Source organism: Solanum lycopersicum, chromosome 1 (genome assembly GCF_036512215.1).
Source record: "Solanum lycopersicum chromosome 1, SLM_r2.1".
NCBI lineage: Eukaryota > Viridiplantae > Streptophyta > Magnoliopsida > Solanales > Solanaceae > Solanum > Solanum lycopersicum.
In genome coordinates, this window is record NC_090800.1 from 1,239,662 (window position 1) to 1,263,341 (window position 23,680).

The following is a 23,680-nucleotide window of genomic DNA, read 5'->3' on the forward strand; positions in this document are numbered from 1 at the left end:
AATCTTTAATGAATTTGTTGTTATTTTCTTTTTTTCTTTGTTTTAAGAGTGACATATTTGAAATATCACTTATTTTTTTAGCCTAACAAATTAAAAACTCATTCAAATTTATAGCCATACACGTGTACATGACGATATAATATGTGGCCTAAAATTAAATTATAATTCGAAACCTTAAATATATATTCAATAATATTCGCATACACAAAATATGAGAAAGAGTGCCAATTTTCTTGGTTCAAATTTTATATTCAGTGGAATTTCACACATGAGGTCTACGAAGATGATTTTTATGCAATCTTATTCCTATCTTACGAAATAATTTCCAATAGACCCTCAACTTCAGTAAAATATATGAAAATCAATACGGATACAAAATACATTAATGAACTAAACGGAAAAGAAATGAGACAAAGAAATAATAGCCACACAAAATAATACAATAATCGAAATTTAAAAAATAAATAAATAGTAAAATAGAAATATAAGATAATAATACTAATACTAATAATAGTAGATAAAAAAAAAATTTAGACAAAATTTCAAAAATAAAGACAGCTATCATGCAAAAAATTAGTAGGTGGCTTCTCTTAAATATAATAATTATTATTATTACGTGTTTTTTTGATTGTGATTTCATGATGTATATTTTTGAACTAATTTACTATTGATATCAATTCGATAAAATTTAATAATTTTAATTTTAAATTTTATATTTACAGTACAAATTGATCTAATATGCACAAATCCTAAATTTAGTATTCAAATTACTTTAAGGTTTTATAGAATTCGTAACTTATAAATTTTAAATTTAAATTCATTTAAATATTATTTAACGTATAAGTAAAATTACACGTATATTTAGTGCTGACAAATAAAGAGATCATATCGGATTTAGACGGATCAAATCAAATATATTTATCATGTCTTAATCATATTGTTTATTCAAGCTTAATTTGACTGCGTTCAATTATAGTAATCACTAATCACGCATTAATAATGAGATACAGTAATTAAATCAAAACAATATAGTTGTCTTAATCACATAATTAAGCATGTTTTTTTATAAAAAAAATTATATGTTAAAATTTTTAAAAATAATGCATTCAAGTCCACCGAAAATATGTAATTTAATTTACAAATACACCACATGGGAGTGGAATTTAGGGACGGAGCTAAAAGCCTATATGTGAGTTCGATTGATCTCAGTATTTTTGATTTAAATTTTAGATTAATAATAAACTCCATTTATATATATAATAATTAAGAACTCGTAAAGTTTAAATCTCGATTCCAAATCATGATGCGGTTAGTAGTCCTCCATCATTAATATAAGAGATTTTAAAGTTCAAACTCTGTAAACTAAGTCTCCTTTTATACGAAGAATTTTAATATCCAGATCATATATATTAGTCAAGTTCTAAATTATCAGATACCTAAATGTATGGACTTCACCCTCTAAATCAAAAATTTTCAAACATAAATCAAGATTAATCAGATCCGCGAAATCGTTTTACCCTTCAAAACATAATTCTTCAGTACGAATCAAGATTAGCCAGACCTATAAATGAATATTGAACATCAATTGTGCTTTACCTTCCAAAGAAAGAAGAAATTCAGCATGGGTCGAAATAATTAGTTAGGCTTTAACGATACCAAATATCAAATACACGCTATTCTATAAAGTGAAATTTTTTCGTGCATAAATTAAGATTAACTAAATCTTAAAGCACATATTGAATAGAACAACGTCGAATGCTTTTAACACGTATAAAAATTTACTATTACTTCAAAATAAATATCGAAAATCGAATAAAAAATTAAAATAACATATACCATAACATTAATAATTTTTTTTTAAAGACATTACTTCATGTCAAGAATTTATTCTCCACATCATTTCTTATTAAATCTTTTCCCTACTTAACCAATTATTTGTCCTTGCAATAACAATCACAAATTAAATTATCAAATTGTATTCAAATTTATATCCTTTTTGGACTATATATATATATATAAAATTATCATGTTGTTTTCTTTAGAAATAGTGGCATGGCGGCTAATTGGATGTATGTACATTTTCCTATCTAATTTTTCTCACATTAATAGCTATAACATTTAATGTGTTTTTGAATCACTCCGAAAGATCGATATCTATTTTAAAATTTGATTAATTTTTATCCGTGATAGAAAGTCATATTTTAAGATATCTAAAACAATATTTTACTTAAAACTTGAACCCGAGAGCTATATTTTATTTTTTGATAACCATATGTGTCAATAATTACATGCACCTTGTACATGTATCAAATATTCTATCTAAGGAACATCGATCGACAATTATTTTGATCGAACTCAATAATTTTTGGTTCGAATTCTGTATTATTCTTTAATATACACTAATTATTAAGATTTCAATAACTCTAAATTCATAAGCTTTAAATTTTAGCCCCGTCTCTATTAAGACTTTATCCATCAAGACTTGAACGGACGGGAATCACATAGTCTTTTTACCTCCACTGAAATTTGAACTCGAAATCTTTGACTATAGATTAAAAAATACTTACCACTTAGGAAATTCAAAATTCAGTTAATATATATACAAATAAATGCCAATAAACTATATCTTTTAGAATATATTTTAAATCGATAAATTTAAAATTCTGAATTCATCTTCGTAATATACTATTCAACCACAAACATTTTTGGTGGTAGCTACATGACATATGTAACCAAGAGAATTTCTACTTCACTTCTAAATTCTCTATAAATAGCAACTTCTTTTAAGTATTCTAAAACATGAAAAACAAGATTTAATTAAAAAAACAAACAAAATTGTTTCAATTATTAATTATGTCTTTTTTAAGATTTATTTTAGCAATTTTCTTCTTGGTTTCAATTAATTTTGGAGTATCAAATGCTCATTATAAATTAACTCCTACATTTTATGATTGCACTTGCCCAAATGTCATACACATTGTACGTGATGTTATGGAGCAAATTCAACGTAGAGATGTTCGAGCTGGGGCCAAAATTATTCGTCTTCATTTTCATGATTGCTTCGTTAACGTACGTTAATTTCATTAGAAAAAAAAAACATGATTTTCAATTTCTTTTACTAATGTTACTATTTAACATATGGTTTCATTTCATGTGCATGTTTATGTGTCTTGATACATTACGTTATTGACAACGTAAATAATTTTTATATTAACTAACAACATTGTAGTTTAACATATAATTATGGATTATATTTAACTAAAGATTTAAATAATATGCACTAATAGTTATATTGTTCATACTCATTAAAAATAATGTTGTATTTGCGTTAAATCCTTAAAAAATACACTATTTTGGAGGATTCAACACGGATTCATTGACGTTTTTAAAAAGTCCGAGCAACGTAGACAGATATAATAGTATGTATAAGTTTAAGTTTTACACACTGATAAGGTATAGTTAGAGAATAATTATGCTATCATAGAGTTCAACTTGTAAGTACCGTTTATAGTGATTTATTACGATAAATATTTTTTACATTGTTAATATATCGTAACTCGGCATATATAGTTAAATTAATGGTGATTTTAACTTTTGTATACAGGGTTGTGATGGATCAATTTTACTTAATAATGCAACTGGAATTATAAGTGAAAAAGATGCAAATCCAAATGTTGGTGCTGGAGGATTTGATATTGTTGATGAAATTAAAACCGCATTGGAAAATGAGTGCCCTGGCGTTGTTTCTTGTGCTGATATTTTAGCTCTTGCATCTGAAATCGGAGTTGTTTTGGTAAATCACACAATTTCGTCATAGCGTTTTACTTTTACATGTATTTCAAACGATTCTAATAAAAATAATTTTCTTAAGTTAAAAATTGATCGAAAAATAAATATATTTTTTTACTTCAAGAAGGTAGAAGTTATAAGGTTTGTATAATCATTTGTCAGACTATACACAGTATAATGTTATTGGTAAGTCAAAAAGTGTCAATATGTAATATATATAAATAAAAAAATATTTTTAACTATAATGTGTAATTTTTCGAAAAAAAGATACTGTCGATCAACACGCCTCAAGTATACGTGACTCCACCGCCTGATGTGATTTATAAGTCATGAATTCAAATTGTAAAAGTAATCATCTATGTTAACGTCAAAATAAACTGTCTACATTTCTTTTTTCTAATTCTATCTGAATACGAAATGCTTCGTTTATCGAACTATTTTTTTAAATTCAGGCTGGAGGTCCATCATGGCAAGTTCCTTTAGGGAGAAGAGACAGCTTAACAGCAAACAGAAGTGGAGCTAATAGTGATATCCCAAGCCCTACTGAAACCCTTGCTGTTATGATACCACAATTCACTAGAAAGGGAATGGATTTAACTGATCTTGTTGCTCTATCAGGTAATCGATTCGATTAATTCAAATTCGTATAATATTTTTTTTTACTATATATGAGGGATTTTAGCATTCGTTGTTAAGAGGATTATAATTTCGGAGTCTGAACTCGAAATATCTAATTAAAGAACATGAGGACCTTAGCACCCCCTCAATAGTAAAATTTCATGTCGTATAATATTAGTCCGTAAAAAAAGAATAACGTATTCCTATATCATTTTACTCTTAACAAAATAATTTATCACCTCATAAATACCTATAATTTATTTTAGCCTACAAGGTTCAAAAATCTTCGTTTCATTCTAAATTTTTTTGCGTCCAATCAAACACCTTCACGTAGATCAAAACGAAGGAAGTACCATTTACCCTAACTTGCCCATCAATGTTTATAAATACTTGTAATTTGAAGTAGTTGTTTTCGTGTTATCTATAAGTCACTGGTTCGAATCGTAAATCATCTACATTACACCTCTCAATACGCTGCGATCTTTTTTCGGTATTTATTAACACGAAGTGCTTTGTACATCAAACTACCCTATGATCTTTTTTTATACATTGATTACGAGTAATCTGATCGTATAAATATTTTTTTTTTTTGATTGTGTAGGGGCACATACATTTGGAAGAGCAAGATGTAGAACATTCAATCAAAGACTTTTCAACTTTAGTGGAAGTGGTAGACCTGATCCAACCATAGACTCTAATTATTTAAAAACATTACAAAGACTTTGTCCACAAGGTGGAAATGGTGGTACTTTTGCTAATCTTGATAAATCAACTCCAGATGAATTTGATAATTATTATTTTACAAATCTTAAAAATCATCAAGGGTTACTTCAAACTGATCAAGAATTGTTTTCTACATCTGGATCTAGTACAATTTCAATTGTGACTAATTATGCAAATAATCAACACAAGTTCTTTGATGATTTTGTTTGTTCAATGATTAAATTGGGAAATATTAGTCCATTAACAGGTACTAATGGAGAGATTAGGAAAGATTGCAAGAGGATTAATTAATGTAATCCTATTTAATTCTATGTATGTATGTATGTTATTTATGTAAATGTAATGTGTGATGAAACTCCCGTAAAGATAGGAGTAAAGTTTACGTACGTTTTATTCTGGTTGTTTGTCGTAATGTGTGGTGAAATAACAATGTTCCTAAATAAGACAATGTTATTTGCTAAAATAAAAATTCCAATAATGATGTTTTACCATCTATTCATTTTGGAGTACTTCAAGTTATTCTTCTTGTTTTCTTTTTTTTTTTAAAATTTTTTTCAAATTCAAATATATCGTTGAATTATGAGAAAAACTCATTTACGTCATTTGCGAAATTAAAGTTTAGTTCATTCATGCATGAATGAACTTTTTCTTTTTCAAACGAAAAATAACGTAGATCAATCAAACTTTTAACAGATTGCATAGATGAGCCCTTTCTAAAAAAATTATGACATATTTAAGCCTTTATCCTCAAATTTATAAGGTTGAAATGAAATAAAGATAATGTATTCACAGATATTACACGTGTTTAGAAGCAAATAATAAGGAAATAAAATAAGACCAAATACATAATTTGATTTGTATTGCTAACTGTACAATTTTATTGTCCTTCCATGACTCTTCTATATAATAAAAAATTTATATTAGATAATTCAATTTTATTTTATTTTTTGAAAATTCCATATAGGTACAAATAATATGTTTAAAGAATTAGATTAGGATAATACCTTATTTAGTACTCCTAATTCATGTGGTGACTTATTTTGACATAGTCAACTACATCATGTGTTGGTAATTTGCTCAATTAGTGTTCATTTAATGCATTTGATAACTAGTCATAGTTCTTAAAATTGACCAATTTGTTAAAATGTTTTCATCACATATATGATTATAATTGATGTTTAATCAATTATTCACTAATATACATATTGATATTTTAATAATCTAATAGCGTATACACTACTAGACAAATATGAATTTTCGATGAAATTTATTAAAAAAGTTGTTAAAAATATTAGATTTTTACGGCATTTCAATAAAATGTTTTTATGAAAATTTATGTGTTTTAAGTAATAATACATACACATATGACTTATTTTATATCTAAATAGGATGAACAGGAAATATTCAAAAAAGTTATCGAGGGTTGATATGAGATGAAAATTTTTGCATTTTGATTAAGAGATTTTGGATTTGAGTTGAGCTTTTCGAATGAAAAAAATCAGGTAAGGTATCATTCTCCCTTTAATAAGAACTTAATTATGAGGTATGAATCTGAAATGATTAATTAAGACCTTGAAACGAGTATCAAACACTTAACGAGGAAACCAAAAAAAAAATAATCAAAAAAGTAAATGAAGGAGAGTTTTAAAAATGATCTTTAAATCATGTCGAACTTAACATGTCATAAGAGATTTTGAAATTTAAAAAAGTTACTAAATAGTAAATGACATTCTTTTTTAAATAATTCAGAATGGAAAATAAGACACATAAATTAAAACAGATCGAAGTAAATGATAAAACTTGGTATTGCTTTTCAGCATATCATTCTTATTTATTTAGGATTGCTATTTTAGCACATATTACACTTCAACAAAAGCAAAATTACACTTGATCAAGACATTATAATATCTCTCTTTTTCGTACGAAAACACAAACACAATTTATCACGCATATATTATAACTTATAAACCCCTCCTAATCAACTAATTAACCCTCTTACAATCAGTCCTAATCTCTCCATTAGTACCCGTTAACACACCGATATTTCCCAATTTAATCATCGAGCTAGCAAAATCATCGAAAAATTGGCTCTGACTACTCGCGTAACGATTCACTATCGCGATTGTATCGGATCCCGATGTCGAAAATAATTCTTGATCAGTTTGAAGTAGACCTTCTTGATTTTGAAGATTTATGTAATAGTCATTATCAAAATTATCTGGAGTTGTTTTATCAAGATTTTCAAAAGTATTCCCATTGTTTCCACCTTGTGGACAAGTTGCTTGTAGTGTTGGCAAATAAGTTGAGTTTATTGTTGGATCAGGGCTACCACTTCCACTAAAATTGAAAAGTCTTTGTTGAAATGTGCCACATCTTGCCCTTCCAAATGTATGTGCACCTAAAAGTGAAATATATACGATCGGGTTATCTAAAAGATAATTAATTGATATCGATCGAGAATTTAAAAATAAATAGCATCATTTATACTGACAGTGTCAAGATTCTTTACATTGTTAATATCAGTTACTTTGACAATTCGAAAGTCAAAGTACGTTGTAGTCATTTGAATTAAATTGACTAGTTTTACACAGACTGTCAACCTATATATATTATCTAACATGTAATAATACATGGAGTTCTATTACCAACGATTTATAGTGGAATGATGAAAGTAATTTCGCTTTTATTCAAAGGTCTTAAGTTCGACATCTAGAATGTAAAACTTATGAAATAACCTTATTAATCAATTTTTGACTCCATTTTTGAAAAATAATTAATCATACAATTACGAGATTTCAGATTCCGTCGCAACTTCATGATATTGATAGTGATTGTTTCTTAACTGTGTGGTTGAAAAATGATTATTTGTGAATTATTTTATCCATTTAATTTTCTTTGGCGAAAAGCGTGTCTACATAAAAGGGGTGTAGTGAAATAGTAAAAAAAAAATTACACGTTTCGTAATCACAGACCTCGAGATTAAATCCCTTATTATGATGAAAATACTATAAGCTTTTATACATGATAAAATTTATATATATACATAAATTTAAATTAATCGAACCTGATAGAGCAACGAGATCAGTTATATCCATTCCCTTGTTGGTGAATTGTGGTCTCATAACATCAAGGCTTTCAAATGGAGTTGGGATATCACTATCAACTCCACTTCTATTTGCTGTTAAGCTATCTCTTCTCCCTAGAAGAACTTGCCATGTTGGACCTCCAACCTGAAAAATTTAGAAAATTACACTAATTAGAATTCTTAATTAGTATATTTATAGGTTTGATTTAAAGTTATTGAGTTCGATCGAATCGTAATTCATATGTTATTTCTATTTTGTCAATGATTGTGGTAGAATCAAAATATCCATTCATCTTTAACCTGATATCTCGAGTTCGAGCCCTGTAGTGAAAAACAAATTTATAGCAAAGATCGTTCCCCCCCCCCCCCCCCCCCCCGAGCTCTGTACCTCATAAAGTAGGGGATAAAGTTTGTATACAGTTTATTAGTCTCCGCAGACCACTTCTTGGATCACACTGGATATGTTTTTGTTACTGTAGCACTATCTAGTTTAATGGTTTTACACGCGTAGACATATCCAGAATTATTAATTTATTTATTTTTGACCATGATTTTCTTTTTTTGCTTATTGAGTTCTGAATAGATTAGGGTTTGAGTCAAAACTAAAGAGTGCCGCAAACTCTTCAAATTCAGATTAATCAAAATATTATAATAAATTTGGACTTACCAAGGCAACTCCAATTTCAGATGCAAGAGCTAAAATATCAGCACAAGAAACAACGCCAGGACACACGTTTTCCAACGCAGTTTTAATATCATCCACAATATCAAATCCTCCAGCACCAACATTTGAAGCTGCATCTTTTTCACTTTCAATCCCAGCTGCATTATCTAGCAAAAGAGATCCATCACAACCCTGTAAAAAAAAAAATATTATCAGTATAGTTTAACCTATAATGATATATTAATTATTATTTATATCAAGTTATTTATGAATTAATATGTCGTCATAAATGACCTGATTGTATAAATATTAATTAAAAAAATATAAAAATTGTACTCTGACAAAGTAAAAAATATTTTTTTATCGCTATCAGGTTAGATCTGCATGATATAATAATAAGTAACTCCACATATCACGCTCGATGTGATAATCTAAAAAATAGAATAATGACAATATATAACTTTGGAAACTTATATTTATAGGGTAATTATAGTGTATATAACTTAAATCTTTAATTAAACAAAATGGTGACTAATTTACTATTTTTATGCAAATGTTAAACTACACTATGTACTATATATGACTTGAAACACAAACATGCATGAAAAGTTTACGTACATTAACAAAGCAATCGTGAAAATGAAGACGAATAATTTTAGCACCAGCACGAACATCGGTACTTTGGGCTTGTTGCATGACACCACGTACAATTTCGGTAACATTAGGGCAAGTAGTAGCGTAAAATGTTGCACTTAATTGAGCATTCGATGCTACGAAAATTGAAATCAAGAAGAAAAGTGGAAAAATAAATCTCAAAAAAGACATTATTGATGAGTGATAGACAACTTTTTTTTTCTTTCAAGAATACTCAAGAAATTAAGTTGTTATATTTGAGATAATTCATTTTGGTTGCTATTTATAGAAAAAAAAATATAGTAGTATCATAATCAATGTAATAATTATTTTTAAAAAATAGGGAGACAAAGGCAAATATTAGCCGCCTATATGACTATTCTAAGAAAATGAGTGAAGAAAATTATTAATTAGATTATTTTATTTTATATTTTTTTCAAGTTAGTTATGAAGTTTCAATTTTTGCATTTAATTAAAATCTATTAAATTGGACCATATATAGAAGACTAGTCTAACTAAAGAATTTAATTTGCACCAACTTGTGATTTGTATATACCAACAAAAGACTTGTTAAGTTATGAAAAGATTTCATTTAATTATGTAAACTAATAGATTGATTTGATTTAGAGGGATAATTTTTATAAAATATAATCCATAGGGTATGTTGAAAATAAAAAGGAAAAAGGACAGGTATACCCCTGATCTATCGTAAATGGTCAGCAAATATCCTCCGTCATACTTTTGTGATATTGGTGTCTCTGCCGTTCAAAAACTATAGCATATATACCTTTTATAACGGACATGTGTCATAATCTTATCCACCGATCCGACATTTGTCGACGGATAAGATTGCGCCACATGTCCCTATTTAGTCTTCCGTTAGAGTGAAGGGCATATATACTCTAGTTTATGGACGGTAGGGGCACCAATGTCTTAAAAGTATGACGGAGGATATCTGCATACTATTTACGATAGTTTGAAAATATATTTGTCCTTTTCTCCAAAATAAAATTTAACCTAGACTCTAACCCGAGTAACATGGGGCACATAAAATTTTGTTCTAATCAAAAAGGGAAAAATGACAAAAATACTCTGAACTATCGTAAACGATATGCAGATACCCTCCGTTATACTTTAAAGACGTTAATGCCCTATCGTTAAAAAACTAGAGCATATATACCTTTTATACTAAATGAGACACGAGTAAAATTTCATAATATAGGCATATAGTAAATTAGAACACAAAATCGTAATTTAGTGAAAAAGAATTAGATTAGACATTGACCATCGTATATTGTTGAAAAATGAACTCATAAGTGTGGCTTGATTGATAATTAGATTAGTCAAAATGTTGGACTTATTTATGATTGAAGAAAGAAATTACACGTAATATAAATTAAATTATGTCACGTAAAATAGTATAGCTCATAAAATTATGTATGTAGTCAATTTAAAGAATTTTTACATCATCAAGCATCTTTATTTGTTATTGTAGATAAATTATTTCAGGAAAAATCGTAAATATATTCTCGAATTATCGTAAATAGCATGCAAATATCAACTGTCATACTTTTGGGGCATTGATGCCCTTGCCGCCCATAAATTAGAGCATATATGTCCTTCACTCTAACGGAAAATTAAATAAAGACACATGCCACAATCTTATCCGTTGATAAATGTCAGATTGGTGGATAAGATTATGACACGTTTATGTCCGTTAGTATAAAGGGAATATATGCTCTAGTTTTTGTACGACAGAGACACCAATGTCCCAGAAATATGACGAAGAATATTTTCATACCATTTACGATAGTTTAAAGGTATATCCGCCATTTTCTGATTATTTTATTTTTCAAAGTTAAAATTTTAAGAAAGCTTAGCTATAAATATCTTTTGAGCAATTTAATAGTATAACTTTTTGTTTGCATAAACGGTGAATATTATAACTTAAACTCAAATTGTTGAAGAAGAAAAATTTATATGATCAATATTTGACTTATTAAAAGTAAACAAGTCAAATTATAGCTTGATTAAACAATATCATCATGATTAAGACAAGTTTAATTCCTTTTGATTTTACCATAGATCAAATTAAGTAATATTTATATTTGATGGGACATATGATTGACTCTAAAACTACTAAAAAAAACATAATTTTTTTTTATAGAATCCATTAAAAATTGACTTGTCGAAAATATTCTATTAAAAATTTCATATTTCCAATGGCATTTCGATGAGAACGTCTCTAGAAAATTCACGTTTTTAATAATGTTTTTTTTTTTCCTAACCTAATAATTAATGAATTGGTTGAAGAATGTACATCATGAAATCACAATCAAAGAAACACATATCAAAAACTATATTTAAGAAAATGCCAACTACTTTTTTTTTACATGAAAGTTCTATATTTTATTTGAACAAATTAATCAAATGTACACTAGACCAGACCGACCCGACCCAACCCGACAGTGGGTTCCGCAATCCCGGGTCGACCCACTTGTCGGTTATATTTGACTTAATTGAACGAAACAAGTTATGTTATCGAATAATAGGTCAGATGCATCACTTCACGCGACATATCAGAACGTTGAGTGATATGTCCAAAATCGAAACCAAAATAACGTTGAAAAATGTATTTAAAATTGGAATGTGATGTATTTGAGATGTATCTAAATTTCACCAAATTTTTAAAAAAATTGTACTTTGAAATAGAGTAAAAATAGAATATAGTTAGCTCTTAGCAATATGAAATTTATGTAAAATGTACGCGAAAATAAGTTATTGTAATGTGTAAGGATATTGGTGTGTGAGGCCTTCTGAAAAGAAAAGAAAAGTGTGGTTTTGAAAAAAAACAAAAAAAACAAAAATAATATCACATAATATAAATAGTATTTACAAAATATAAGTTATATAAAAAGATATACAAATTTATCCTAAAACGAACAATAATAAATAAGGATAAAAGAACGTTTAGATTGTTTTAGCCTAACATGTGATATCAAAGTTAATAATCAACGAATCAAATATAAAGACAGTAAAATAAGACCATAAAACTCGATGTATTGTCTATGCTTGTCTACGATCCAGTCTACTAGCTAACAATGCCTATTTTTTCTCGATAATCTCAGACCAATCAATTAAATATTAATTAATACATAATCGATTGCATATTACTTGAAAACAGATTGTACCTTTTAAAAAAAGATTACAATTATTGTTATCAAAAATAGTATCAAATTCTCATAAATTTGTGAATATTCTCGAGAAATAAAATTAAAAATACATAATTTAATTAATTGCAGATTTAATATGCTTCATCAAATATTATAGGAATTAAAAATAAAATTTATAAGGACTAAAAATGTTGTTCAACACCATTTTTTATTTAACTTTATATGAATTTGTAAAGTGAACAAGTCGAACTTACATATTAATCAAAATAGTATGATTTTGAATTTTTACAATAATGTCAATTTATATATTTGGACTTTATGTTTACTCCAAATTTACTTGTCTCACCTAATTATGAATTGATTGAATAATAGTATACATATAATTATTAAGAATCACTATCAAAAGTATATTTAAGAAATTTGCCAGCTATACTTATTTTCATTAAATTTTTTATCTTTATATTTATTGAAAAAGTCAAAAAATAACAAGTTTGAATAATTAAGTGAGAATTGTCAAATTTGCCACTTAAAAAAAAGAAAAGGAGAACAAAAATCATTACATTACTATAAATCAGTCAATTTTTGATGACTCATTAAAATTCATCAAAATATTAATTATTATGAAAGAAAATATTGAAAAATCATTCGTCGAATATATTTCTAACGTATTTTTCATTAAGAATTTCAACTTTTTTATGACCCTATTTCGATCAAAATTTAACAAAATATTAATTATTATGAAAGGAAATATTGAAAAATCATTTGTAGAATATGTTTCTAACCTATTTTCATTAAAAATTTCAACTTTTTAATGACCCTATTTCGATTAAAATTCAACAAAATATTAATTATTATGAAAGAAAATATTGAAAAATCATTTGTCAAATATGTTTCTAACGTATTTTTCATCAAAAATTTCAACTTTTTTGTGACCCTATTTCGATGAAAATTCAACAAAGTATTAATTATTATGAAAGAAAATATTGAAAAATCATTTACCGAATATGTTTTTAACGTATTTTTCGTTAAAAATTTCATCATTTTTATGACCATATTTTGATTAAAATTCAACAAAATATTAATTATTATGAAAGAAAATATTAAAAAATCATTTGTCGAATATATTTCTAACGTATTTTTCATTAAAAAATTTCAAAATTTTTGATGAATTTAATTTATGACAGACGAATTGTTAAAAATTGAATTATTTCTTAATGTCACTTCCTCTAGTACACACATGCTGCATCATTTTTGATGGAAATAATAAATTTATTTGGGAAAAGTGCAATATGCTATAAGACTAGTACATTATTCATTTCACTATAACACAAACATTTTTTAGTGGCAATAAATAAACATATTAATAAAGAGTATTAAAATCTTTATCGGTATCAGTTAAATGCTATTAGATTTAATGTCGCTAAAACCTTTAGGGACATATACAGAAAGTGTTAATTATCGCTAAAAAATACATATTTAGCGATAATATAATTGTTAATTAATTAACGCTAAAAATCATTTTAGATATAGTGTTTGAAAATTAACTCTTACATAATTAAAATAAGGATAAGTTCATGACATGTCATAGGCGGATCTACGATATTGAAGTTTATAGATCTAGAGTTGTAATTTATGAGTTTTGAAGTTAATATATACATATTCAATATATTTCTTGACAAATGTACAAGGTTTATTTACTGATTCGATTTTCGATATTTTTAACATTGAACTCATTGCATTTTTAAAACTCCGAGTTCAAATATGATATTGTTGAAATGTTGATGAATTTTCTCACACAAACATATATTTATGTTTTACGTTGAAAATTCTGAATTACTTGAATACTACTTTAACTACATGCGAAGAAATAATCAAAAGAATAATTAATTGAAATCATTAAATATATATATATTGACTTATAATGCATGAATTATTATTGGATTTGATCTCCAAATTTTATTTTCCCTATTGATATATAATCTTTTAAAATATTACAACTTGATATATAACTAATCATTGATTATGGATTTTTTTTTTTACAATGAATAAGTATCTTTAAGTGTGAATAAAATTAAGTCTTAATATTCCTTAAATTTTATCTGCATGGCTGACTTTATGGTATATTAATAATTACAATTCCATAGAATATTCTTATACTAATAATAAAGTCACTTGACTGCAGTATTAATAGACTTTTTTGAATTTTGAATCTTCCAAATTTTAACAAGAGCTTTTGTATTCTTGTGAAAAATATTTTAAATTATTTTTCATATTTTATTGATCACAATAGTATTTCTAAAAGAAAAAAAATTCTTAAAAAATGATTTTTCAAAGTATATTAGATATAATGGGCCTTATATTCATGTTTCTATGGAAAATGGGCCATTAATGGGCCTTATGTTCATGTTTCTATGGGAAAATGGGCCGTTAATTCTCATAAATTTGGGCTCGTGTATTTGCGTAAAGCAATTTAAGACCCAATCATTCGTTTTTTAGACGCTTAAAAAATATTTTCTTTTTATGTATGTCTTTCTTTTTAGCTATTGTGTTTTCCCTAAGCAATATCGTCGATAGCTAAAGAAACACACATCATTTATAAGTTCTAATCTTATCAATCGTCTTTCATATATTATTAAAAATAATTTCAACGCGTCTATCGTAAAAGTCAATGTTTTGGTACTAAAATAAATACATAACTACTACTATAGTCCAAGAGAGAAGATATATTAAAGATAATAATCATGCTATCAACCTAATTAAGCACTAATACATATTAGAAACAACTAAAAAACCAATGTTATTGGAACATTTTTTTTTAATTATCATGCACTATACTTAAGTAATTCAATCCAATTAATTAATTAAATTATCCCTCAAACATAGCTCACATTCATGAACATGTTTGTATTTTCAATATAATAATATAATTTAAAACTTTCAACTCTTAACTTTCAAAAGTGATTAATATTATAATTAAGTAAATGGTTATACATTTTAAGATTGATACAAAACCCCTAAATGGAACCTCCATACATCATGCCACTACAAAAAAAAACTCTATCGTTAATCTGTCGATAAATAGTTTGTAGCTAATATAATATTATTTGATAATTCGTTACAAGCTATTAAACAGAATTAGCTATAAAAAATTCTGTTTAATAATAAAAGATATCGTCCATCGCTAATTTATTTTCGTTTTAGTGATAGACTACCTAATAACTTATATATAAATGAATTTTATATTTATTTATTAATCAATAATCATCTATTAATCATGAATATAAACTAGGGTTCAAAAATACATTAACATGCACACAACATACCTCACAAAACATAACAATAAAAATTTAAATTCAGTCGTTAAAAGTCAATAAAGATCGAAAGAGAAAAAAATTGATTGTCACTAATCACAAAAATTTAATATATTATGATAAGTAATTAAGTACTAAGCCTCCATTACCATAACCATGCAATATTAAAACCTTTATTTGCTCCACTTTCCAAAGTGATTAGCATTAAGTAAATGAGTAGATTAATTAGTTTTAGATTTTTAATTAAGTTTGATTTTTTTAAAAAAAAACAAATATATAGCACTATAGCTTATATTAATGATTAATGAATTTTATATTTGTTAATCATGACTATAAATTAGGGTTCAAGTACGATATGCATTTACAATCAAATATTTAGTCGTTAAAAGTCCAAATTGATCGTACTGAGTAAAAAAAACGATTATTTAGAGTCGATAATAAAATCATGAAGACTAAACCTCGTAATTTTATTTTATATTTTCAAATTATGACTTTCTTGGTGTTATTTGTTGGTGTGAATTGTCAATTAACACCAAATTTTTACTCAAAAACATGTCCAAATCTTCTTAGAGTTGTACGTAGAGAAGTTCAAAGTGCAATCAAGAATGAAATGAGAATGGCTGCTTCTTTGCTTCGTCTTCACTTTCACGATTGCTTTGTCAATGTGAGTTTTTTTATTTACTAACGATATAATTTAACTTGTTATAGTATAAGATCGTTACCTTATTTCAAAGTTATTATTAGGCCGAATACATAATAAAGGGCTTAAAATTAACACAAACTGTCAAAATCGCTACTCGTTAAAAATGTATCATGTGAACGATATATCATATGGATATAACAACATTATTACTCCAAGACTCCCCTTTTAATATATTTATTTCAATATTAAATTATGTATATTAATCGTATAATTTTTTTAATAAAACTATCAATGCAATTTAACCGGCTAAATTGAGTTATCTATACGTTATATTGTATGTCAATTTAGTTTCACGGTTTGATAAATTTATACATCGTCAGTATACAAAACTCAAACTCTTCTAACTATTTATGAGTTAATTAATTAACTTCTATAATTAAAATGTGATAATTAACACATTTTTAAAGATAATTACAGACCTAAACATACTTCGACCAACTAGATTATAAAATATGTAATCTCTATACTAAATATTCACATATAATATATACAATATACATACATATACAGAAAATATATATGATAAATAAATTAAACAAACGGTATATATTTATAACTTTTTCTTCTAATTTAGATTATAAAACATGTACATAGTGTATCGATCATATTTTTTATGTTAAATAAATTTGTATATTAAATATAGCATACATGCATATACACTATATATACTGGTATTTTAATCGTATTAATAAATTAACTGAATGAACGATATATATCTGTAACTTTTTCTACTGATTTATTTAATAAAAATGTAGGGTTGTGATGCATCGTTGTTGTTGGATGGAAATAGTAGTACAAGTGAAAAATTTGCTCCAGGAAATTTGAACTCAGCAAGAGGATATGAAGTGATAGACAATATAAAAACTGTCCTTGAGAATACGTGTACTGGAATTGTTTCTTGTGCAGACATTTTAGCTATAGCGGTAAGAGATTCAGTGTTATTGGTAAGACTTTTTACGTTATCACTGCAATTTAACCTGTTATATATTTTTTTAAAAAATATATAATTTATCTTTTTGATTTTCAAAGTTTGTGAATTTTTTAAAAGATAACTTATTGTCTTTTAGATAAATTACTTATATAGGTCAATTATCATTTTTACCAATTAATATTTACAAGATTTACATGGACTTATGTACCAAGTAATAATAATCTAATTGTGTAAATATTCATTTTTTTAAAGATAAATTCATATGATATTTGATATTCTCTTTTAAGACTAACTAATCTTTGATTATATTCTATATATATGGTGCCTAATATATCGACAAAGTTCTCATTAATTCAGATTCATGCTTCCTAAGCCTCGTTCATTTAAGTAACGCTCCTTATCAAACAAAATTTCTCTTTTTCTTTTTTTCAGCATTATGAACTTGAGATTTCTAATTAAGAGTGACGAAATCCTATTTCAAATAAATTAATTTATTAATTAATTTTTTTCAGAGTGGAGGGCCATTTTGGAAGGTGTTATTAGGGAGAAGAGATGGATTAGCTGCTAATTTTTCTGGATCAAGTAATGGACTTCCAACACCATTTGATCCACTTAATACAATTATTTCTAAATTCCAGGATGTTGGATTAAACTTAACAGATGTTGTGAGCCTATCAGGTAATATTTAAATATTTTTTTACAAAAAAAAAAATTATATACACTTATATATATAGTAAAAATATTTTTCTTATATTAGCAATGTAAATTTAAATATAATAAATGATCAACTATAATCAATAAATTTACCTACCAATGATTAAATATAAAAAAAAAACACTAGTACCTTAATTGTGTTATATCTTTAACTTTTTTGTTAAATATAGATGTGTAATTTAACGATGATTAGGTGCACCTCCTAGTGAGGTCAGAAATTTGAATTTTATATCTATTTTATTTTATTTTTCTTTCTAAAAATGAGCAATACATCTTTAAATAGTTATTGATAGCAATTTTGGTGTTTAAATTAATAAAACATTTCAATTTTAAACCTATAATTTTAAAAACTTAATGATATTCAATGATAAGAATCTGAATGTCAAATCGATTAGATCCTCCTTAATATTCATCATAGTGCATCGGCAATATCATCCCGAAATTCTGAATATGCTTTTACTTTGTACTAACCCTTTTTAAATGTTTAATTGAATATTATTGTAGGTGCACATTCAATTGGATTAGCAAGGTGTACAACATTTGACAATAGATTAAGAAACTTCAATGGGACAAGTTCACCAGACACAACATTAGACACAACCATAGTAAGTGAACTTCAAAATTTGTGTCCTTCAACAAGTGATGGAAACAACACAACCCCACTTGATAGGAATTCTACAAATTTATTTGACAATCATTTTTTCAAGAATTTGATTAATGGAAGAGGACTTCTTGAATCAGACCAAATCTTGTTCTCTAGTGATGATGCTATAACAACAACAAAAACCCTAGTTGAGACATATAGCAATAACTCTACGTTTTTCTTTAATGACTTTGTTAATTCAATGATTAAGATGGGAAACATTAGTCCTTTGATCGGATCGAACGGTCAAATCAGGACGAACTGTAGGGTTATTAATTAATTTGAATAATTAGTATGTAATATTGTGACTCTGAAATGATGTTGTATTTGTGTCAAATCCTTCAACACACGTTTGATAGTATTTTTGAAGAGTTTGAGCAATATAGTTGTAATGTACTAGTATAAGTATGATATATGTTGCTTTTGGACCTCTTAAAAATATTGTCACACTCATATGGATCCCTTAAAAATATATAACTTTTGGATGGTCCGTTGACAATATTTTCAAAAGGTTCGAGCATTACATATAGTTATTATGTACTAATATAAGTTGTTGTAACGTGAAATATATGATATTATATTAAACTTAATGAAGACATTTTAGCTTTTGCCTCCTCTTTATTTTCACTTTGTTCATAACATTTTATAATTTGTTGAGAATATAATTAAATAAATACAGTCGAAGTATGCTATTTCTAATATTCTAACTTATGTTTTTAGTGAGATGGTTATACACCACTTCAACATGGTAGCGAAGCAAATAAAGTCTCTAGATTTGAGTCTCATGTACTTCATCATCATCTATATATCTGTAACAATTTAAGTTTTTATATGAGATAGAGTCACACACATTAATATTAGAGTAGACAAAGGCCATCGTAAATTCAGGGTTCATTCTCACCCATTATTCAAAAGAATTTTCACGTAGTTAGCTATAATAGATTACAATTAAGTAAATACAAAATTAAATCTAATTCAGTAACTTTCTGTCCAAAATATTATTCTATAAAATTGTGTCTAAATATGAATTGCTACCAAGAAAAGTAAAAATTAAGGGCCAAATCTTCAAAATCAACTAACTTGATCTCTAGTTTCATTAGAAATGGGCTAGAAATCAAAGTTATCAAGAATGGACTCAACTCAATTACTTGAATTATTCATGGGCTATCCAAAGAGCCCACTTACCACAACAATATTACCGAATTAAAGATGTCACGTCAGCACAAAAGAGACACAAAACTATAGAAAAAATGAATTCAGCAAAGTAATAAAAACCTCATAGGTATATCGATAGGATTTTGATAAATTTATTTAACAACTACACCAAAAAGAAACAATCGATTTAAAATTTCTAACACCTGATTAGTTAATATTTCAAAGCGAATATCAGACTCCGAACCATGAAAAAAAAAGTATCAATTCTTTAGAAGAGCTATAATTAATTGGGTTTATTATTTGTTTTTTTATTTATAAAAAGACCTGGATTTTTAAAAAAATATTTTTTAAAATACAGGCTGGGTCAACCAACTAGTCTTTGTACTTTTATTTTTATTTATATTATTATCTTCCAAGAAGTTGAAAGTAATGGCAAAGTGTGTTGTCACTTGTCAAAGGAGTAATTACATGAGTGTGGGGGCAAATAGTTAAATTTTGTGGAATCATATTCGATAGTATTTATCTAAATTATTTACATATACTTTTACGATAATACTTTTTTTTTATTCATCAAATATATAAAAAAAGTTACTTATTTTTTTAAAAAGTATTTTTTTGCAAATTAATTATTAATTTCTTCATTCTTCCATTCACACTATTGGACAAGACATGTTCCAAGAATTTAATGGAAACCACCAACTAACTTGTCTATAAGTATACAAAAAGGAAAAAAAAAATAAAAATTGAGGGATAAAGTAATAAAGTCATTGACCCAATTTCTCAAAGTCTTTAAAAAAACAAAAAAAAAATAAAAATTGTTGAGGGTCAATATATACCTTTAAAAAAACCACAAAAACTTCTCAAGAGTATTGTTCCACCACTTCTCTCTACTCTCATTTCCCATCTCTTCTTTCTTTCTCTTCGAATAGCTTTAAATTCTGAATCTATCTCTGACTTTTCAACATGGCGAAATCAAATGCTTCTACTTGTTATACAATGATATTGACTTTAGGCGTCACAGCTCTAGTCCTATGGTTAAGCCTACGTACCACGAAGCCCAAATGTTCCATCGGAGATGTTTACGTGCAAGGTCTTGACAAATCAATTAACTCGAACAACAACAAGACGAAGCGTGACAACCATATATCATTTCAACTCAATTTGAAGAATGAAATGAAGGATAAAGCTGTTCGTTACGACAACATTACCCTTAATTTTTACTATGGTAAAAATACAAGTTACCCTATAGGTAATTACACATTTGTTAAATTTAAACAAGGCAAAGATAAAGAAGCATCTAAAGTTGGCATGTTTGAGGCACAAAATATGCCATGGGATAATGCAATTAAGGATGTTTCAAATAATTCTAAGGCAATTATTAGAGTTGATGTGAGAACTAAAGTTAGGTACAAAATTATATTTTGGTATACTAAAAGACATAATTATTTAGTAGAAAATAAAGTTGAAATTGATGATAGTGGTAAATCTAGTGCACAACAAATTAGTTGTTGTTTTGGGATTTTTGGATTTTTATTATTTGTTTTGTCATTTTTACTTTAATTGTTTTAGGGTCCATGAAAAAGGTGAAGCATCTTTCAATTAATTTTAAATTAGAGTATCTTTGTTGTGGTGAAGCATCTTTCAATTAATTTTAATTTAGAGTATTTTTGTTGTTCTTTCTATAATTATATGTTCATATTTTTTTTTCTTTCAGCAATTATCATTGATTAATTGAAATTTGTATTGGGTGAATAATAAATCACTAAAAAGCTATATTGTGTGGATTCTTTTTACCATATAAATATAAGTATTTGAGAATCAGAATTCGAGTATGAATAAAAATCTAGAATATGTACGATAAAATGTACATTGTTATTGATTGACATAATATATAGATTAGCCCTTTAATTTAGCCTGAACTCATATCTATACATTTTAACTTTAGGCGGTGCACAAGTAGACACTTAAACTTGTATAAAATTGAATAAACAGACACAATAATTCTTTGTGAAGTCCTACATGATAAATTTATGTCCTATGTGACATCATACATGTATTATGTCAAGCCGAATTCGTGAATCTACTAATACACATTCAAAATTGAAAAACGTATTTAATGCCAAGTAAAAATATATATTTGTGCATTATATCATATTAATTAAATGTGGTATCTTATGAATAAAACATATATGTTTATAAAAAAAAAATCAAATTTTATTAACTTTAGTTCAACAATTTTAAATAATCAAGACATACATGATACAACTATAAAATTATATGACATATACCTAATCAATTTATACTTTAGCATAAATGCAGTCAAAGGCATCCAAAGTAAGTTCCAATTCAACTAATTCAATTAATTTGAATTTACATTCCATATCAAGATCCTCTAAAAATAATATATATATATATATATATATATATATATATATATATATATATACACGTATATATACATACGTATATATATATACACACATACGTGCAACATATGCAATTGTGCCCTTAACTGAAGAATAAACGCTCCTTGTTAAATGACAACAACAATAACATATCCAATAAAAGATCACTAAGTGGGTTCTAAAAAAAAGTATGAAATACGCAAATATTTTGACTATCTCATAGAGATAAACATCATATTTTTGAAAGATCCACGTGTATCAACCTCAAATAAAAAAAGAAAAAATAATAATAAAAGGATTTACCTATCAATCTCATCTAATGAGAAAATTATTCTATTTTGTATTCACCTTCCATTTTATATATGAATATATTCCTAAAATTAAAATACTTTACGAAACTCTTAGACGTGTTCTTTTTCATAACATTTTTATAATTTGTTGATAATATAATTAAGTAAACAGAAGTATGATATCTCTAATTCTCTAATTAATGAGATGATCATACGCTACAAAATGGTAGCGTAACAAACAAAGTCTCTAGGTTAGAGTCTTGCCATGTACTCCATCATTATCTATATGTAACAATTTGAGTTTTTACATAATAAAGAACTTCTGTAAAAATAAGAAGACTCTTGTAGGTACGTTCATTCTTTCTTTCACTACTAATGAACTGTTGCACAAAAATAACGATGAAAATAATCTTTTTTAGCATGCTTTTCAAGTGTTATCAGTTATCACCATCCCCACTCTACCGTCTTTTTTGGTGGGTGTAAGAAAACAAATATGTGATATTTCATGTTTATTGTCTCATTTTTCATCCAAACAACCAACCTCATCATTTATTTCCGCCTTTCATCATGTCTTATAGTATTTATCTAAATTACTTATATATACTTTTGTGATAATCCTTTTTGCTTACTCACCAAATAACCTAAGATACATATTACTTATTTTTAAAAAAAATATTTTTTCCAAAATATTTTTTTTTTTTACTCTTACTTTCACATTACTTTGTAGGACATGTTCCAAGAAGTTTAGTGGAAACCACCAACTAACTTGTCTACAAGGACCAAAAAAATAAAATAAAAGCAAATAACATGAGGGGCAAAGTAATAAAGTCATTGACCCAATCA

The 23,680-nt window shown here is 26.5% G+C and overlaps 4 protein-coding genes across 5 annotated transcripts; 3 read left to right on the forward strand and 1 right to left on the reverse strand.

Moving 5' to 3' along the window:
- Positions 1 to 2,788: 2,788 nt before the first annotated feature.
- LOC101261260 (lignin-forming anionic peroxidase) lies at positions 2,789 to 5,629 on the forward strand. Its single transcript, XM_004228623.5, has 4 exons — positions 2,789 to 3,069; positions 3,605 to 3,793; positions 4,242 to 4,407; positions 5,009 to 5,629. The coding sequence occupies exons 1-4, from the start codon at positions 2,854 to 2,856 to the stop codon at positions 5,419 to 5,421; spliced, it is 984 nt and encodes a 327-aa protein (XP_004228671.1). The 5' UTR covers positions 2,789 to 2,853; the 3' UTR covers positions 5,422 to 5,629.
- A 1,292-nt stretch (positions 5,630 to 6,921) lies between these two features.
- On the reverse strand, positions 6,922 to 9,768 carry CEVI-1 (peroxidase). The gene is made up of 4 exons (NM_001247203.2): positions 9,498 to 9,768; positions 8,883 to 9,071; positions 8,195 to 8,360; positions 6,922 to 7,528 (listed from the first exon to the last, which is right to left on the reverse strand). Exons 1-4 carry the CDS (start codon positions 9,702 to 9,704, stop codon positions 7,113 to 7,115), a joined length of 978 nt encoding a protein of 325 aa, NP_001234132.2. The 5' UTR covers positions 9,705 to 9,768; the 3' UTR covers positions 6,922 to 7,112.
- A 6,473-nt stretch (positions 9,769 to 16,241) lies between these two features.
- LOC101268131 (peroxidase N-like) lies at positions 16,242 to 19,608 on the forward strand. Of its 2 annotated transcripts, none has more exons than XM_010317719.4 (4): positions 16,242 to 16,660; positions 17,455 to 17,622; positions 18,143 to 18,308; positions 18,849 to 19,608. In XM_010317719.4, exons 1-4 carry the CDS (start codon positions 16,442 to 16,444, stop codon positions 19,265 to 19,267), a joined length of 972 nt encoding a protein of 323 aa, XP_010316021.1. In that variant the 5' UTR covers positions 16,242 to 16,441; the 3' UTR covers positions 19,268 to 19,608. The 2 variants fall into 2 exon arrangements, with proteins under 2 accessions (XP_010316021.1, XP_004228694.1); XM_004228646.5 differs by having other exon boundaries at positions 16,319 to 16,660; positions 17,455 to 17,643.
- Positions 19,609 to 20,988: 1,380 nt separating this feature from the next.
- Positions 20,989 to 21,827, forward strand: LOC101251120 (protein NDR1-like). The gene has a single exon (XM_004228676.5). It carries the CDS (start codon positions 21,106 to 21,108, stop codon positions 21,700 to 21,702), a length of 597 nt encoding a protein of 198 aa, XP_004228724.1. The 5' UTR covers positions 20,989 to 21,105; the 3' UTR covers positions 21,703 to 21,827.
- The last annotated feature ends 1,853 nt before the right edge of the window (positions 21,828 to 23,680 follow it).

Coding starts and splice junctions, on each gene's coding strand:
- LOC101261260 (XM_004228623.5), top strand. CDS start 2,854: ATGTCTTTTTTAAGATTTATTTTAGCAATTTTCTTCTTGGTTTCAATT. Junction 3,070..3,604: donor TTCATGATTGCTTCGTTAAC/GTACGTTAATTT, acceptor TTTTGTATACAG/GGTTGTGATGGATCAATTTT. Junction 3,794..4,241: donor CTGAAATCGGAGTTGTTTTG/GTAAATCACACA, acceptor TTTTAAATTCAG/GCTGGAGGTCCATCATGGCA.
- CEVI-1 (NM_001247203.2), bottom strand. CDS start 9,704: ATGTCTTTTTTGAGATTTATTTTTCCACTTTTCTTCTTGATTTCAATT. Junction 9,072..9,497: donor TTCACGATTGCTTTGTTAAT/GTACGTAAACTT, acceptor TTTTTTTTACAG/GGTTGTGATGGATCTCTTTT. Junction 8,361..8,882: donor CTGAAATTGGAGTTGCCTTG/GTAAGTCCAAAT, acceptor TAAATTTTTCAG/GTTGGAGGTCCAACATGGCA.
- LOC101268131 (XM_004228646.5), top strand. CDS start 16,442: ATGAAGACTAAACCTCGTAATTTTATTTTATATTTTCAAATTATGACT. Junction 17,644..18,142: donor TAAGAGATTCAGTGTTATTG/GTAAGACTTTTT, acceptor AATTTTTTTCAG/AGTGGAGGGCCATTTTGGAA. Junction 18,309..18,848: donor AGATGTTGTGAGCCTATCAG/GTAATATTTAAA, acceptor ATATTATTGTAG/GTGCACATTCAATTGGATTA.
- LOC101251120 (XM_004228676.5), top strand. CDS start 21,106: ATGGCGAAATCAAATGCTTCTACTTGTTATACAATGATATTGACTTTA.